General features: G+C 40.2%; 1 protein-coding gene across 1 annotated transcript; it reads left to right on the top strand.

Annotated features, from left to right (window-relative positions):
• Window positions 1-10359: 10359 nt before the first annotated feature.
• Window positions 10360-13566, top strand: LOC149011384 (profilin-1). Its single transcript, XM_089163459.1, has 3 exons — window positions 10360-10662; window positions 11459-11596; window positions 13215-13566. The coding sequence occupies exons 1-3, from the start codon at window positions 10531-10533 to the stop codon at window positions 13347-13349; spliced, it is 405 nt and encodes a 134-aa protein (XP_089019585.1). The 5' UTR covers window positions 10360-10530; the 3' UTR covers window positions 13350-13566.
• The last annotated feature ends 3157 nt before the right edge of the window (window positions 13567-16723 follow it).

Below are 16723 nucleotides of genomic sequence, written 5' to 3'. Positions count from 1 at the left end.
AACAGACGAGTGGAGATCCACCATGCATCAGCTTCTTGTTGCAACTTCGCTCAAAGAAACAAAATCTTCCGAGCTTCCGAGCATTGCAGATGTCGGAAAGCCTTCTCCAACTCACGAAGCCACTTGTTAGGAAACAAGGGGTCCTTGGTAACTCCAAAGAAAAGTGGGTACTTGCATCTTCGTAAAACTCTCCATCAAGCGAGTATGAGGAGTTCCAACTAAACCTCCCGCATTCAGGATTGCGGCATGAGGATTCACATTAGCACCAGCCCGGGTCTCATTATGCAGAGTCATGAAACCCACCAACATCCGGTTGAACCGAGCCGCTTGCTGTCGCGCATCATATTGCCCATAATATTGGCAATATCTCTCAAACTTCCAACATTCGGGGCACCATGGATCTCATGAGTACCCCGATCAACATTTGGTATCTCACCACCTCCATGAGGTACTTCACCACCTCCCCGAGGTATTTCACCACCTCCATGACCACCGGATTCACCACGCCCACTTCTCGGAGTAACCATTCTGCAAAACCGAGAACATCAAAATACCGAATTTCAAGATTCAACATAAACCACAAGTCCAAATGATTTGAAAACTTAAATCATGCTCAAATATATCCATATAGTCATCAAACAATATTCCATAAGGCAAAAATCACATTTTCCAAAAATTCAACAGCAAATGAGGTCACCGTGACCATTGGTCGAGTGATTGGTCGAGTGACCCAATCGACCAATGAGTCGACCAATGCAGATGTAATGCGAAAATTCGCATTATAAGCCTCATTTTCACATTCCAACCTCATTCTAACTTCTTCCAAAGGTGAGAGAGCTCTAGGGAAAATCTCCAAGAGTTCCCACAAGTGTTCTTGAGGTGATTTAGTGCTTCAACAACAACACCACAACACACCATCTTCACAAACAAGGTAAACCTCTCAATCTTCCTTCCATTTTCATCTTCTCATGCTTGCATTTCAATAAAACCATGCTTTACTTGTATCCAATGCTAGAAATCATGCTTAGGAATGCTTAGAAACATATTCCCTAGGTTTTAAACACAATGCCATGCATAGACAACAAGTTTTAACACATTGGTGCTCATCTCGCAAAGTTTTATACCGAAATCGATATCTTTAGAAAAATTTCGTTTTCTCTCAAAAACCGCTTGAAATTTTCGCACGAGATCAAATGCTACATGCTCAAGATGACATTGTAGATAGGTCCATACAATTTGATTTAACCAATTTCAACTTTTCAAAAATCCAATTTTGACCTAAATTGCAAAATCCCCAAATTTCCTTCTTGCTGAATTTTTCGCTTTAACCCAAGTTTTCGATCGATTTTCATCAAACCAACATCATAGACATGAAATTCCAAGTATTGCGCACATGCTAGTATGTTCAAATCAAATTTCCCCCAAATTTGAAATTTTCCGAAAAATTACTAAAATACCCTTTTGGCTCAAATCTTAAAATAGCACTAATTGGAATTGTCTCTTGTCTCTTTCACAGATACACTATGCAAAGGGGAGGGCGAGGACGAGGTAGAGGTCGTGGTCGCATCGTAGGTGCTCTTAGGGGCAGAGGTCAGGTTCCTTTCGAGCCTAGACAGGAGGTTAGGAGACCAGACATGTTTGACACACCTCAGGCCGAGTTCCTGTACGAGGCCTACTTCAGCCATCGCAACATCGAGATGGGACGTCTACTTCACTTACGCCAGCTCGTAGCCTTTAGGATTCGGCAGAGGTTCGACACATTACAAAGGACTCATCTCTTCACCGAGGATCTACCGGTATACCCGGAACTAGTGAGGTTGTTCTTCAAGCAACCTTACTTACACCGAGGAGGCTCGAGGCCAAGGACATCCACTTAGACTTGTCCTCGTGGAGCAGGTCTTCCGGACTCGGATTCGCTTCTCTACCCGGACACCGGCCGAGATCTTGCAGTTCCTTACTATCCACAAAGCAGTGTGTGTGGATACCCGCAGGAGCGGATCCGGACAGCCATCCGATGCCGTACGAGCTTCACGAGATATGCTCTACGCTATGGGATAGCCGTCGATGCTTCACACCGTGGACTAGCGGACGGATGACGGGTTCTGCACGTATTATCGGTCGCATAGTCGGCCGAAACATCATGCCGAAAGCCGGACATCACCATCGGGTCACAGTGATGGAGGCCTTAGTCATCTACCGCATCTACATGGGCTTCGAGATCGATCTCTCCTACATCATTCAGCAGGTCATGCTTGGACTTAGTTCTCGCGGCCTAGCATGCGGAACCTTTGCTATGGGAGGCTTCGACTTTGATCTTTAGGCATTTCGGGGTGAGTTTCGAGGATACACCAAAGTGGACACTAGATCACAGGGATACCCTATTGGGACTCGGACCATTCGTCGATGAGACTACAAAGAATCGAGAGAGATCTCCCGGTCCGAGAGGGTGAGGATGATGATGAATCGAGGATGAGGATCAGGGATCGAGGATGGAGGAGAGGATATCGGTCCCGATAGTGATGATCAGGCCGGAGATGATGCAGATATGCGCGAGGCTGAGCTCTGTGCATCACGAGTTTCCTTCATCACACTTCGAGGTAGGTGGCCCTTCGCATGCGGTTCCGGAGACTTCGGATCTTGGTGCACAGATGAGATCGATGACTTCCATGCTAGAGAGAATGGAGGTCGACAGAGCAGATGTACGAGAGGATGGAGTCACGACAGGATAGGATAGAGCATCGGGTGACTCAGCTAGCGAGAGGAGTTCGAGCATACAGAGATCGGAGCGGATCACCTAGATAGACCGTACCTTAGGATTTCCATTTATGCATTTCGGATGTAATCGTTGTAAAAACTTTTGAAATTAATGAAGTTCATTTTGTTCCTCTTTAATTATTGTATGTTATGCAACTTTCTTTTCCTTGCATTAGTGACATTTGTTCAAGTATAATTATGGTATGTTATTCAGAAATGTTCTGTTATGCCTCAAAGGTCAAGTTTCTAATTCAAGTGTTCTATTATTCACTTCTAAGAGTAGAAGAGTCATTTCGGATCAATGACTCAGAATGTTCAGTTGTTGTCTTTTGTGGTTAGGATCTCCTCGAACCTTGGGCTCGATACCAATCAGTCACGCCCTCCCAGCCGGTACCCTATCCGGCATACCCGAGAGTGTGATCCACAGCCCGAAGATCAGGTATCGAGTGATCAACCTCCCACATAAACAATAACATAATCATGAACAATCATAATAAAAGTGCGGAAGATAAATCATAGATCCAATAAAGAAAGAATGAATCATAAATGAATCAGAATACTAAATATAATCAGAGTATCAAACAGATAAGTAAAGCGAGGCAAAAATCCCACTTTACATCCAGCGGAAAAGTAGCTCTAAAGAATAAACTAGACAAAATCTAATCCCAGTAGCAAGTACATTGGGTAACTAAATTGTTCTCCACTTTATAGACAACATCCTTGTAAGTGTAAATCTCATAAATAGCACAAGGACGCTTCCACTCAATGGTCGGACTAAGCATCGTACGGAGCATAACCACTCGCGGAATCTTCGAGTAATTGTGGTAACCGCAATCACCTTCCCCGGAGATATGCCTCTTCGCCTTGCGCTTCTTCATAGGGACCGTCATAGTACTCAGAGACTGCAGGATAGTCTAACAACATTGTACAATAAAGGAATGAGTTTCAAAGAAACTCGGTAAGGCGATTAAAAATCCATAATAACATAAATGGCAGAATTCCGAACAAACATAAATGCAATATGATATGAGACAAGCAATGAATGAATGAATCTAACTCTATGTATGCTGGTCTCTATTAGCGACATGCTTTAAGTCATAACACCGTACTTCTTTAGGAAAGTCCACTCACATCCTCAACCATTTAAGATATCTTGGATTCTCTCACGGATCATTTCACCGGTCTTGAGCAGCCGATTGGTAAAGGGTCCTTCATCCCTCAGGACAAACCATGGCGGGGGTTAAGTCAACACACTCTCTCACAACCATTTGGTATAAGTACTGGTGCATGTCAGGGTAAAACCTAGCCAAATGCAAGTCTTCTACTTAGTTACATCAAGTCGATCCGAGATACTTCCATTCCTCGTCCCCGACGATCCTTTCCGGTATCCTTCACACTAGAGTCCTCATAGTCCCTGACTACGGACTCATCAACCCTATTGATCATCCACATATGGTAAACGGGAAGCTCTCACGTCCTCTCACGGGTTGGTTACCGGTCTTAAGCGCCCGTGAGCCCAAGTCTAATCATATGCAACCCTACCAATAAATGGCCCCCACAATGTGATTCCTGTCCTCTCACGGGTTGGTTACCGGTCTTGAGCGCCCATGAATCCCCATTGCTACCACGGGTCGTTCGGTCTTAATACCCCTCCGATTAGGGTCTGACATAACAGGACATCCTAGCCAAACACTACTAGACAAATCCTAGATATGTCATCCAACAGTTTAGGAAGGTGTCCAGAGGGCATCTCCGGAAACATCCCATAATATTCCCGTAGTAGTCCAAGGACGGAAGTGTCGAAAGGACACCTCTCCTTTCCAAACCATACTTAAGCATACACATGCATCAATTCATATCATCACATATATGGTAACTTCATATATGGAAAGAAATCAATAAGTACAATCACTTGTATATAATTGGTAAGTAAATCATACATGAATCAATTCAACATGAATAAATAATGCTACTGTATTCAAAGTTATGCAACAATAGTATATCATTGTAAGAATCTAATTTAGGAATCATATCAATGATATTCAAATATAGAAACTAGATTCATGCTATCTATGTAATTAAGGAAATAACCATCCTTACCTTTTATAACTCGCAAAGGAATCCTAAGAAATCAAGTAAGATCTTGGCAAACTTGAGAAGAAGGTCCTAAACAAGTATATACAACATATTAGGAAAGATCCCTAACAGCAAAGATATCAAAACATCCGAAACAGACCAAATCTGGAGTTGCTGTACTCATTGGTCGAGTGGATTGGTCGAGTGGTCCATCGACCAATCAACGACCAATGCAGACAGTAGCCTATAAAATCAGAGTTTTAAGATATGAAATCCGAATTTGGTGGTTCAAAAGGGTACTAATCAAGGGGTAGACTACATCAGTAGTATTCTAACAAATAGGGAACCTCAAAACACTAATCCAATCAAGGTATCAAGATCCAAATTAGGAAACAAAAAGTTACCATAATTAACTCAACCATGGATCTTGATGAATTTGAAATAGAAAACAAAGACAAGAACAATAGGAGGATGGATCATTGCTTTCGGTAATGGTATCATGAAAACATACATAGATCTTCATGGAATAAGGCTTAGAAGTATAAATCTAAATAAGGAAATAAAACCTACCATATATGTAACTACCATGCATCATGAAGAACACATAGTATGGTAGAAGAGAACAACTAGAAATCTATAGATTATGGATCATGGGAAGAAAACACAGTAATTAACTACTAACATGATCAACATAGAAGATCCAAAGAGATCAGAATTCAGATTAGAAGTTTAACAGAGATTAGATCATGGTTTGATCATGATTCCTTCAAAAGCTTGCAATGATCATGGTTAAGATCATTGTTCTAGCCTCAAATCCTTAGGATGATCATGAGAACATGTTCAGAGATGTTTGCAACAGAGAATGCAGCATCTCTTCTACTGTCTCAACTCAAAAAGGAAAGAAAAACAAAGATGGAGGAGAAGAAAAGAGAGTAGACATACCTTTTGATGCAAAAAGAAGAGTTTCGACGAAGATCCGTCAAGAAAACACCAAGGATGCAAGAGAGATGACTTGCAGAGGTCTTTGGTTCGTTCCAGAGAGTTTGGAGGCAGCAAATACGAAGTGGACTCGAGATTGGACTTAAATAGAGCAAGAACAACCTAATTGCCAAAGATAGCACTCATTGGTCGAGTGGATTGGTCGAGTGACCCAGTCGACCAATCAGTCGACCAATGCTGACAGCAAGACCAAAACAGGGAATTGAAGGTCCAGATCAAATCCAATTCAAAAGGGGTTTTGCACACAAGTCAAGTGACTTACCTAATAGGTAGAAATGCCTTCAAACCAAGATAGAGAGCACTCCAAGTCCATCAACTAATTAGATCTTCATCAGGATTCAGTTTCCATAAATAGAACCTCATCATCAACTTTCATGGATTCAAAGCCAGACACCAAGTCTTCTCTTGCCCCCCCCCCCCCCCCCCTTCCTTCCCTCCCCCCCCCCCCCACCCAAAAACAACCCCCCCCCCCCCCCAGCGGTGGGGGTTTCCTCCACCCCCCCCACCTCTTTACATAAACCCCCGCCCCCCAATCACCGAGGGGAATTGGGTTTTGCATCCCTCTCGGACAATCCATGGTTGGGGTTTCGGTCACCGCTCTCTCACATTACCATTTGGTCTAAGTATTGGCGCATGTCACGGCAAAGCCTAGCCCAATGCAAGTCATCTACTTAGTCATATCATGTCAGATCCAGATACGTTCATTCCTCCCATCCCGGGATTCTTTCTGGTATCCTTCACACTAGAGTCACGGATATTACCAACCAGACTCATCAACCCTATTGGTCATCCACAATAGTAGACGGGAAGCTCTCATGTCCCCTCAAGGATATGACCCACCGATCCTCGATCGCCCATGAGCCCAAGTCTATCCCTTTGCAACCCTACCAATAAATGGCTCCCACAATGAGATTTATGACCTCTCACAGATCATTTCACCGGTCTTGAGTGCCCACAAATCCCCACTGCTACCACGGGTCGTTCAGTCTCAATGCCCTTCCGATTCAGGTCTGATACGATAGGGACATCCTATCCAAACAACTAGACAATCCTATGTAAGTCATCCAATAACCCGGAAAAGTGTCGATAGGCATCTTCGGAGAACATCCCATACTATTCCCTCCGATGCCCAAGGACAGAAGCGTCAATAGGACACTCCCCAATCCCAAGTTATACCTAAGCAATCACATACTCAAGTCCATCATATCGCATACATTTGATACATCATCATGATAGATGTTAAATCATAACATCGAAATGATCTATCATATATACAAGTAGCAAGAATAATAAATCATTATGACAAGAGTATATGAAATTACAATACTACTTTTCTAAAACACGTATAGCAGTCCTATGACATTCAAAAGCAATTAAGAGGCTATGTTCACTAAGTTATGAGCATCAAGACAGAAGTATATAGTCTATGTATTTATGGCGATAGCCATCCTTACCTTAAGTTGAGTCGATGACGATCCAAGAGTCACAAAGGAATGATCCAATAATAGTGTTAAGACCCTAAACAAACATAAATAAGAGATTAGAGAAGAAATCGGGAAGATCGGAGGTCAAACGGGTCAAAACGGAGCAAGGTTGCTATCAGTAGTATGTTTGGTCGATGCTCCTTGGTTGATGGCATTGACCAAAGAGGATCGACCAAAAGTGGTTTTTGGATAGCAAGTTGGATTTTTGGTGATTTGGTCCGAAATCGGCCTTTCGGGGCTTGGATCGATTCGAAACTTGGAGGGATGATTAAGAACAATGTAAGAACACTACCTAGCAAGTATTATCATAATCCAATGGTACAAATGAAACCCCCAAATTGAGGTCCTATGTTCTAAAGACAAGAATCCTAGCATTCATGAGAAATCGATGTAATTGAAAGGGAAGCTATAGGATTAGTTGGGGAATGGGTTAGGAACAAGATTACAATCATTTGCAAGACAGAGATTTGACTAATCATACTCACGTTTCAGTCTAATATAAGAAATCAAGTTGCTAAGCAAGGAATCATGGTAATGCATATGTAAGGATCAAGATGCAAGTGAGGCATAACAAGAATGGAGGAAAATCAATGTAAATGGGAAGAGACCTTCATGGCAAGGTGTTTGCAAGGTTGCAGCACCTTGGCCATGGTCTCATCAAAAAAGAGAAGAAGGGAAGTGAGTAGAATAGAGAGCAAGAGAGAGAATCATACCTTAGAAGATGATAATGGAGTCAAGAGACAATGATTGCAATGATTGGGGGCAAGAATCCTTCACAAACACCAAGAGAGTGCCTTGGGAAGCTCCACTCTCGTTCTCAGTGGTCTAATTGAGTGTAATAGGGCTCAAAACACGAGGCTAGCATATATAAATGAGAGAATATTCCAACAGCATCTTTTACTCGAATCTGAGAAACTTTGGTCGATGCTCTTTGGTTGATGGCATCAACCAAAGAGAATCGACCAAAACAGGTTTCAGCAGAAAATCCAAAAATAGTTCAGCAACTTCGGACAGGGATTCAGAGGGCTATACGAGGTCAAATTGAGTGGGGTTTTCTCCTACAAATCCATCAAGAAGTCTTCTAGAAATACCTTCGGATCGTGCACGGGAGTCCATTAGGTACTTCAAATAGTTCACCCCTCTTCGATGCACAAATTCTCACTAAACACCGACAATGTACCCAAGTAAGGGGTATCATCGTCAATGTCCATGGGTTTCGGGTCAAACAATGTCTTCCATAAAGAGGGCCCACAAGGACTTCTTCCTTCACTTTGGGACATTGGATCTACTCTAAGGAAAAGGTCGGACATAACCTCCTAAAGCTTTCAAAGATAAAAACATTGAAATAAAGGTCTAATATTAAGATCTAACATCAAACAAGTCTTTCTTTATCTCAAAGCAATTAGGGTGTTTTGGTTAAGTTTGGGCTGGATTTCATAGCTGATCTGGTAACCATGACTTTCTGAAATGTTTCCCACAGACGGCACCAAATGATGCGTTCAAAATCTGCTTAACCTTAAGATGCTTGAAGAAACACTTGCAAAACAATGTTAGACGTGGCCTGACTGCGTGATCAAGAAGCCACTTCCGAAGGCTAAGTAAATTATGGAACTAATCACAAGACTCGGCTAGTTGCAAGAGCAAAAATTGAATATGATAGTAAGGGAAAACGATTCAGATCCCCCGTCTTTGTGCGACCCTTTAGTTTATATAGGGTTTACTTGTTGTTCTTGATCGTCGGATGCGTTCGTGCCTCTTTTTCGTGACCGTCAGATATTGCGGTTAACCCCCTCTTTCGGAATTGTGGGTGGTTTCCTGTAATCACACAATCCTTCACTCCGTTGCTGTGGTAGTTGCCATATCTTGCATGATTGCCTACTCCTAATGATGGTAGCAACCATTTATAATTCAGTTTCCCATACTTAGTGGGATTGTGCTTGTCTTTGGAACCACAAGGTTCCTTCTCCATCATGCTAAAATGATTTGACTGAACGTTTAAAGCCCACCGTGGTCGGACCGTTTTCAACCAGAGTCAAGGATCGAACCGAGAGAAAACCCGGTTGGATGATAATCTTTTCATATCAGGTGTAACTCAGATACCTTAATCATATTTGAGTATGATTTAGATATTTCAACACAGACAAAATCCTCTACCAAAAAATATAGAAAGATTGTACTCCCCTTACATGTATTACTACATATTTAACAAAGGGGTCTGTCTTTTCATTATTTAGAGTAGGTTCCCTTCTTTAATATATGATGAAGGAACCTAAAGAGAACATAGTTCTCTACATGCTAGAGGATTTGGACTCGTCGCTGTCTCGTTGAAAAGGGGTATCAAATCGGAAAAAATCGGCCAATCCGAACCGTACAATGCATCATGACATTGAGATGCCACGTAGAGTTAGGTTCGCACTTTGACAGGTGGTCTTGCTTTAGGTGGGACCATCTCCATGTGATGTAATGAGATATTAGATCTACGGAAGAGACCCACCGTGAGGTGTGATCGTCCCACTTTAGTGGCAACGTGCCCTTTCCGTCCTCGTGCTCCTGTGCTAGCCTAGCAACCAACTTTTTGTAACATGATCAGCTTAGCGCTGAAGAAAAAAATACTCGAATCTAACAGTGCTTGTGGGTCCAGAGAGCCGATCCTAGATTAAAGTTCCAATCCAACGGTTAAAATGACACAAGGTTTATTCTCGATTTTGACAATCATTCCCTTGTGTACGGCTTACTCTGAGACATTTAAGGGCAGCCCCACGGCTCACCCTGACCGTGAATCGCAGGTGGACGGTAATATCCTACTCGAGCGGACTATATAGAATCTTGACCGTTGATCTGTATTTCAGAAATCAGAAACTTTATAGGACAATTGTAGGACCCGTGAAGGGGTAGTTTTGTAATTTCGATGAAAAGGCGTTTGTAAATTTGGGCCACGACACAAGCATCTTTCTCATTCTTTTCCTTAAATAAAGGCGGACGTGAATGGCACTTATTCAATCGGGTTGAATGGACGGTTGAGTGAAGAGATCCATCATCATCGCTTTCTTCTCCCACCCCTCTCTCGTGTTTTGCCTCGTCTCAGAGAGATCTCTTTTAAGCCATTCTTGTTCTATTTATTGAAATTGAGAGAAAGAGAGAGAGAGAGAGAGAGGAAGAACGAAGAAGAAGCAACGAGATCAAATTTGCCGAGAAGAAATACCAATCTCAGAAGAGAATGTCGTGGCAAACTTACGTCGATGACCATCTTATGTGCGATATCGATGGCCAGCCCGGTCACAATCTCAAGGCCGCTGCCATTATCGGTCATGATGGAAGCATTTGGGCTCAGAGCGCTTCATTCCCTCAGGTTTATTCCGCATTCGTGTCTCCATTGTTGAATATCGTATCATTTGGTTTAATTTGATCTGCTCTGCTCTGCTCTGCTCTGGTGGATTTGATTGTGATACCTATGTTTGGTTTTAATCGATTGGATCATTGATTGTTTGGTTTGATTGGATCTGTTTTAGATCTTGAAGTCATTTCTGTGTATTGCATAATATGCATTTTTATTTCTTATTTTTAGTTTCTCTATTCAAATCGATGTTTTTAACTGATAGTGTTAAAAGATGATCAGTGTAATGAATCATCTCGTTTTGATTTGGAGGTTGTTTTTGCATCGAAATGGCTCGGAGAATCAAAGAGCTTTAAAAAACGATTGAATTGGATTGGCTGGTTTATCCAATTCTGTGTTTCAGATTCATTGTCTCTGGCATTTTGGCGAAGATATTTTTTAAATCTTTTTTGTCATGCATTACCATGATTTTCGGTGTTGTTTTTTAAGTTTCTTGTATTAATAGCTTGGACAATATGTTGTCTTGAAAACTCTAGAATAATAGTACAGGGGAAGGCATATAATTCCGCTTCTCAGGCACAGTTCCAGCGCTAATAGTACTAGTGCTCTCATTTTGTCTTTCTTTCTTAGTATTGGAATTTGGTGAGCACACCCTTTTCGCAGTTTAATGTAAAAGCATTTTCCAATTGTGAACTTCAACTACTGTTGTAAATACCAAGTTAATGGACCTTTTCTCCTTAATATTTCCTTTCTTGAATCAATAACTAAAGTGTTTGTCCTTCTGGATCATTTTTCCATTAAATATTTGCAGTTTAAGCCAGAGGAGATCACAGCTGTCATGAATGATTTCAATGAACCCGGCTCCCTTGCTCCTACTGGCTTATTCCTTGCGGGAGCAAAATACATGGTTATCCAAGGAGAACCTGGAGCTGTGATTCGTGGAAAGAAGGTGATTATCTCCTAACATATATTTCGTCCTTTTTTTTTCTTTTTCTTTCTTTCAATCATTTGATAAATGATTTCAAATGATTCTCTCTAATCTCTGCATGAATATAACTACTTGCCCATCTTTGATATCTGTACATACATAAATGTGAATTGCTGTTGATCTTATATGTTTTCTTTTTTTCCATGTGAATGCCTATTCTTTGACACTGAAGATTGTACATTTCCTCTGTGTTCTTTAAGGGTGCTCATATTATACAAAAACCTGCCCCTTTATGTGTTTTAGGATTTTAAATCCTAAGTGGCCTATTGAAGTGAACTGCCTCGACTGGTGTATGTTTGCTACCAATAGATATATTACACATTCTCAATCTCATTATCTATCAGCAATTAAAGTCTGAAACATTGTTTAGAATTTTATATGTTTCCATGTCAATCTTCTGTATGTTTAACACCCAAGATAGGAATCTTCTAACTGTAATTATGTACTATTATATCTCCCCTTACGTTTCCTTATTTATGAATGTTTTTGGATTATTTGTTAGTTCTGCTATACTTTATTAAGAGGGAGATATTCATATGCATAAACTGATCAAGATCCTGTTAATTCTACACCTTGTGGGTCCCAACAACCAAGCTCCCTGTTTATTCTTTGCATAATTTCCTGATACTTTTTGTTCAATTAGATCTGTAGTAAAAGAATAGGAACCCTAGTCTTGGAAGTTGGTAATTTTTCACCTTTTGGGTCCTAACCGACAACCTTTTGGTTTTCACATCTCATAATCCATGATGCCTTCCCTTCTACTCATTTTGGATCTTTATTGAGTGAAACAAAGATCAGGTGCCCCATGATGCCGCTAGTATGGGCTGTGGGACCTGGCACACCCACTTGTGCACACAATGAAAATGGCAGACTTAAAAGCCTAAGAGATGCTTTCTTTCTTTGGTCATAACAACGATACCTTGTCTAATGTCAAGCTAGTTTTTTTATCCAAGTTGAAGTATCCTCATAGGATAAGACAGGACCAGGATGAACCACCTCAAGCTCATTCAAAGTTTCATTAAATATCTTATTTTAGATTGTTAAAACATACGGAATATTTGAAAATTACAAAATATTAAATTTCTAGAAGCATGGGAAACATAAATTTAAGAAGAAACCTCAAAAGAGTCATAGTACTTGGTTTTATAACCTTTGAAGAAGACTCCATTCTCAGATTAGTATAACATTTTAGAATTTTTGAAACCAGATTTAAGAGACACTACACTGAGTGAAAAAAAAATCTCTTGGGCAAAGTTACTTCACAACATTTTTCTTTTTCTTTGCCCGAGTCTAATTCAAAGAAATTTGGTTTTGGTTTGGTGAAGACATGCCCTTTCTTTGAGTCAACAGTATCCTTGAATCATAACCAAGTCATAACTGATATTGTGCTCAATTTGGTCACCAAAAGTCAGAATGAGCCTCATTTTTTAACTACAATTTTAGGTAAAAGTAAGGTTATCTTGGGATTTGAAAGCCTTGTGCTTTGTTTCTATTAGAGCTTATCAATAAAACTTTCTCAGAAATTTTTGTGGTACGCAGCTATCTTTGACTTGATCATACCTGTTTCCTTTATTTGCAGGGATCTGGGGGAGTTACCATAAAGAAGACAAATCAAGCTCTAATTTTCGGTGTCTATGAGGAGCCTATCGCTCCAGGACAGTGCAACATGATTGTGGAGAGGTTGGGTGACTACCTCATTGATCAGGGCCTCTAGATCTGGGTTGCAATTGTGATCTAGTTTTTCCATTGAATGTAATTTTTTTTTCTGGGTCTATTTTCCCCATCATTTTTAGCATATCTTGCCTTTTCTCTTGTTCCCATTAACTATGGTCTTGCGTCTTCTTTGTCTTTTTGGTTAGCCATGTATTCGCAGTGGAATTGTTGCAAACAATAACTGTGTGAGGACATATAAGCATTTATTTGTTTTCTTAGGATTGTTTGATATTTTATTCCCACCATACTTTATGGTTCTATGAGTATTCAAATTTCTACTTCTTCCTCCCCCCATTAGTATCTTCACACAATCATGTTTGACATTTGATTTTGAAACTATGGTTCTTCATTTTGGCTTCCTGTTAGGGCATTTCTATGGGATTTTTATTTGCTGCAGCAGCTGTAGCATGCAGCGAACGATTATGATCTAGCCATATGTAGAGAGAATGGATGAGATTATTTATGTAAGTATGAATCTATTATTTATTTTACATTCAAAGGTACCATTTTATGAATTTACAAAATGAAACCCCTACACAAATATACCCCACAAAGTGACCTCTCTCCGCACAAAATCTCTCCATTTCATTTCTTCCTTCCTCCGACATCTACAATCATTCAATCCTAGTTGCTGAGGAAACACCCAGTATACATGGAATTGATGTAAATTGGGATTGGATCGGAAGAGGAATCCACGGGAATTTTGGGAGTTTGAAGATGTATTAGAGAGGCATTTTGGTCATCCAATAAGTAACACTGCCGTATGAGGAGGAGAATTGAGACTTCATGAAAGATTTCATGGAGAGATTTTTTAGAATCCTAGCTCTCATGGAGATTAAAATGAAAGTCCTGAGATCAAGAATTTTGATAGTTTCCAGAGTAAGTCTCAAACCACTTTGAAGGTTTTGTTATAGATTTCCAACTGATTTGAGAGAGAGAAATTACAAGACTGGCAGAAGAGAGAGAGAGAGGATCATATCATCTAATGTAACCTGTTTAAAATTTGTTTCACTTCAAAGTTTAAATTTGTTGTTTTGCCCTTGAATTACAAGTTTTTACGTTTTTTTGTTGCTACGAATCTCCCACTTAGAATAAAAAATTGAGGTCCTTTTATGCTAGACAGTCTTGATTCCTTTCCATATCAGCTGTCTTGTGCAAGAATTTAAATCCAAGTATTGTTTCTTGGATATTTTAATTTTGTTATTGTCTTGTTCCCTCCAATAGAGGGGGTCTGGTTTAACCAATTGAGTGGATAGATCCAATGAAATATCACTCTCAGATGATGAATTAGCCACAAATGTTGAAATGTAGTTATGGAGTATGGTGGCACCCTCCACAAGTTGTGAGATTCCAGAAATCGGAGAAGTAGAGAAATCCACATTTTTCGTCTGAGTGATGAATTATATTTTAACATTTACAACCAATTTGATCAAAATCCATTTAGGAGATAAATGGAGAGATTTTGCGTGGAAAAGTTAGGGTTTTGGTGTTTCAAGAGGTTTCTTCATGGGTGGTAAATTATTTAATTGAGTTTGGGGTTTCAATTTGTAAATTCATAAAATAGTAAATCTTTAAATGTAAAAATAGATATTCATATTTACATGGCCAGATCATAGCTGGTCGCTGCATGCTGCAGCCATTATTTCAAATAAAAATTCATTTCTATGGCCTATGAGTTTGTCTGATGATAAAAACTCAAATGCATTGGTATATGATTCTTTGGAATTTATTTTCCTTATGATCTTCTAATGTTCCTCTATTTTATAAGTTTTTAATGATTTCTTCATTTTTATCAGTTTAAAAAATACTAATGAAGAGATGATTCATCAATATGGACCAAAGTTTTTTTTTTTTTTCGGTAAAGAATATGGATTACAGTTGATGACATGAAATGATACTCTTTAACTTTTTTTCTTTTGGGGTAAAAATGATGATAGATATTCCACATGATTTTTTTACTTTTATTTTTATTTTTAGGGGTTGGGGGGGGGGGGGGGGGGGGTATGGAGGTTCCTAAATATGATATCCCAAGTTTAATTGTATAAGGTAAATAAGTGAAAATGGATATGGGCAAAATGTGTCTGTGGAAAGCAAGAAACGTTAGTATTTATCCTCTTCTTTTGGTTTCTTGATGTTTTTAAGAGTTCATTATGTATGTGTCTGCTTAGTAGAGGACAAACTAATGTTGGGTCCCCTTAGTGTAGTAAATTATGTATGAATCGCAAGCAATTAACATTGTCTCCTACTGTTAAGACTGTTCAATTTCAAATTTGGGGGACCAAAATTTCCTTCAGATTGTTTGATATTTATGATATGACTAAAATACCCCTAAAACCATCTTATTATCACCATATAGTGGGTGAAGAGGGAATTTCTTCACCTTGCCTAAACTACTACTAGAACCATCCTCGCAAAGACAACATTACCAAGTGAGTCCCTGGCAAGAATACCATAGCCACCCCGATCCTCAACAATGGAACCATCACAGTTTATAACAATCCAACCACTGGGTGGTCTATTCCAACAGAGCGCACGCTGAATATAATGATGAAGAAAATTTGCCCGAAACTTCCAACGGTGAAAAAAAGATCTGTTGCTATCGGAATCAGGGATCCGGAGAAGCTCACTAGAGAACCGCAGTCTAGTATCATGAATGATGCGATGAAGAATCACAGTGTGAGGCTCAGATTTTTCAGAGAAGATCTGGGTGTTTCTCTCCATCCAAACTCTATAAATATGGTTGCAAAAGCTAAAACGGTGAATCTTGCCTACCACATCCTTCCGATTAAAATGCCTTGATGCCCACTCAATTTCCTCCTTCCATCGAGAGCGGTCGGTTTGACAAAACCCGTTTAATCGAAGGAGCTCATTCCAGATGGATCTAGAGAAGGTACAGTTGAAGAAAAGATGGTTGTGTGTCTCCACATCAGCATTGCGAAGGACACATTGGAGATCATCAGTGATACCCCAATACATCAAACGGTACCTAACCGGAAGGCGTTGATGTGCTGCAAGCCAAGCAGTGAAGCTATAGCGAGAAGGAGCTGCTAAGCACCAAATGAGGGACCACCAATTAATAGAGGGTGCATGCTCCCTAATCGCTTCGTAAGCACTCTTCAAGTAATAAGAGCCGTTGGTGGTGGCGGTCCAAATCAAGGTATCATTCTGGATCCTTTGCCAAGTTTTGATAGACATAATTTCTTCCCATCTTTGACTAATCATCCCATCATTTTTTGGGTTAATCCAAGCTCCATCATTATCTCGTAGCAGAGAAACTTTGTCTAAATGGTTGCGGCCAAGTGCCTCAACTATCAACGACCCACGTGAAGAAAGTGGACCATTCGGCAGCCATGGGTCATGCCAAAGCATGACCTG

Source organism: Hakea prostrata, chromosome 7 (genome assembly GCF_041222555.1).
Source record: "Hakea prostrata isolate BN-2017 chromosome 7, UWA_Hpros_2, whole genome shotgun sequence".
Taxonomy (NCBI): Eukaryota; Viridiplantae; Streptophyta; class Magnoliopsida; order Proteales; family Proteaceae; genus Hakea; species Hakea prostrata.
This window is presented reverse-complemented; position numbering and strand designations above follow the sequence as displayed.

What these genes read in the sequence shown, in the direction of transcription:
- LOC149011384 (XM_089163459.1), top strand. Translation starts at nt 10,531, where the DNA reads ATGTCGTGGCAAACTTACGTCGATGACCATCTTATGTGCGATATCGAT. An exon ending in AGAGCGCTTCATTCCCTCAG is followed by an intron (nt 10,663 to 11,458) that starts GTTTATTCCGCA and finishes AAATATTTGCAG; the next exon opens with TTTAAGCCAGAGGAGATCAC. An exon ending in CTGTGATTCGTGGAAAGAAG is followed by an intron (nt 11,597 to 13,214) that starts GTGATTATCTCC and finishes CTTTATTTGCAG; the next exon opens with GGATCTGGGGGAGTTACCAT.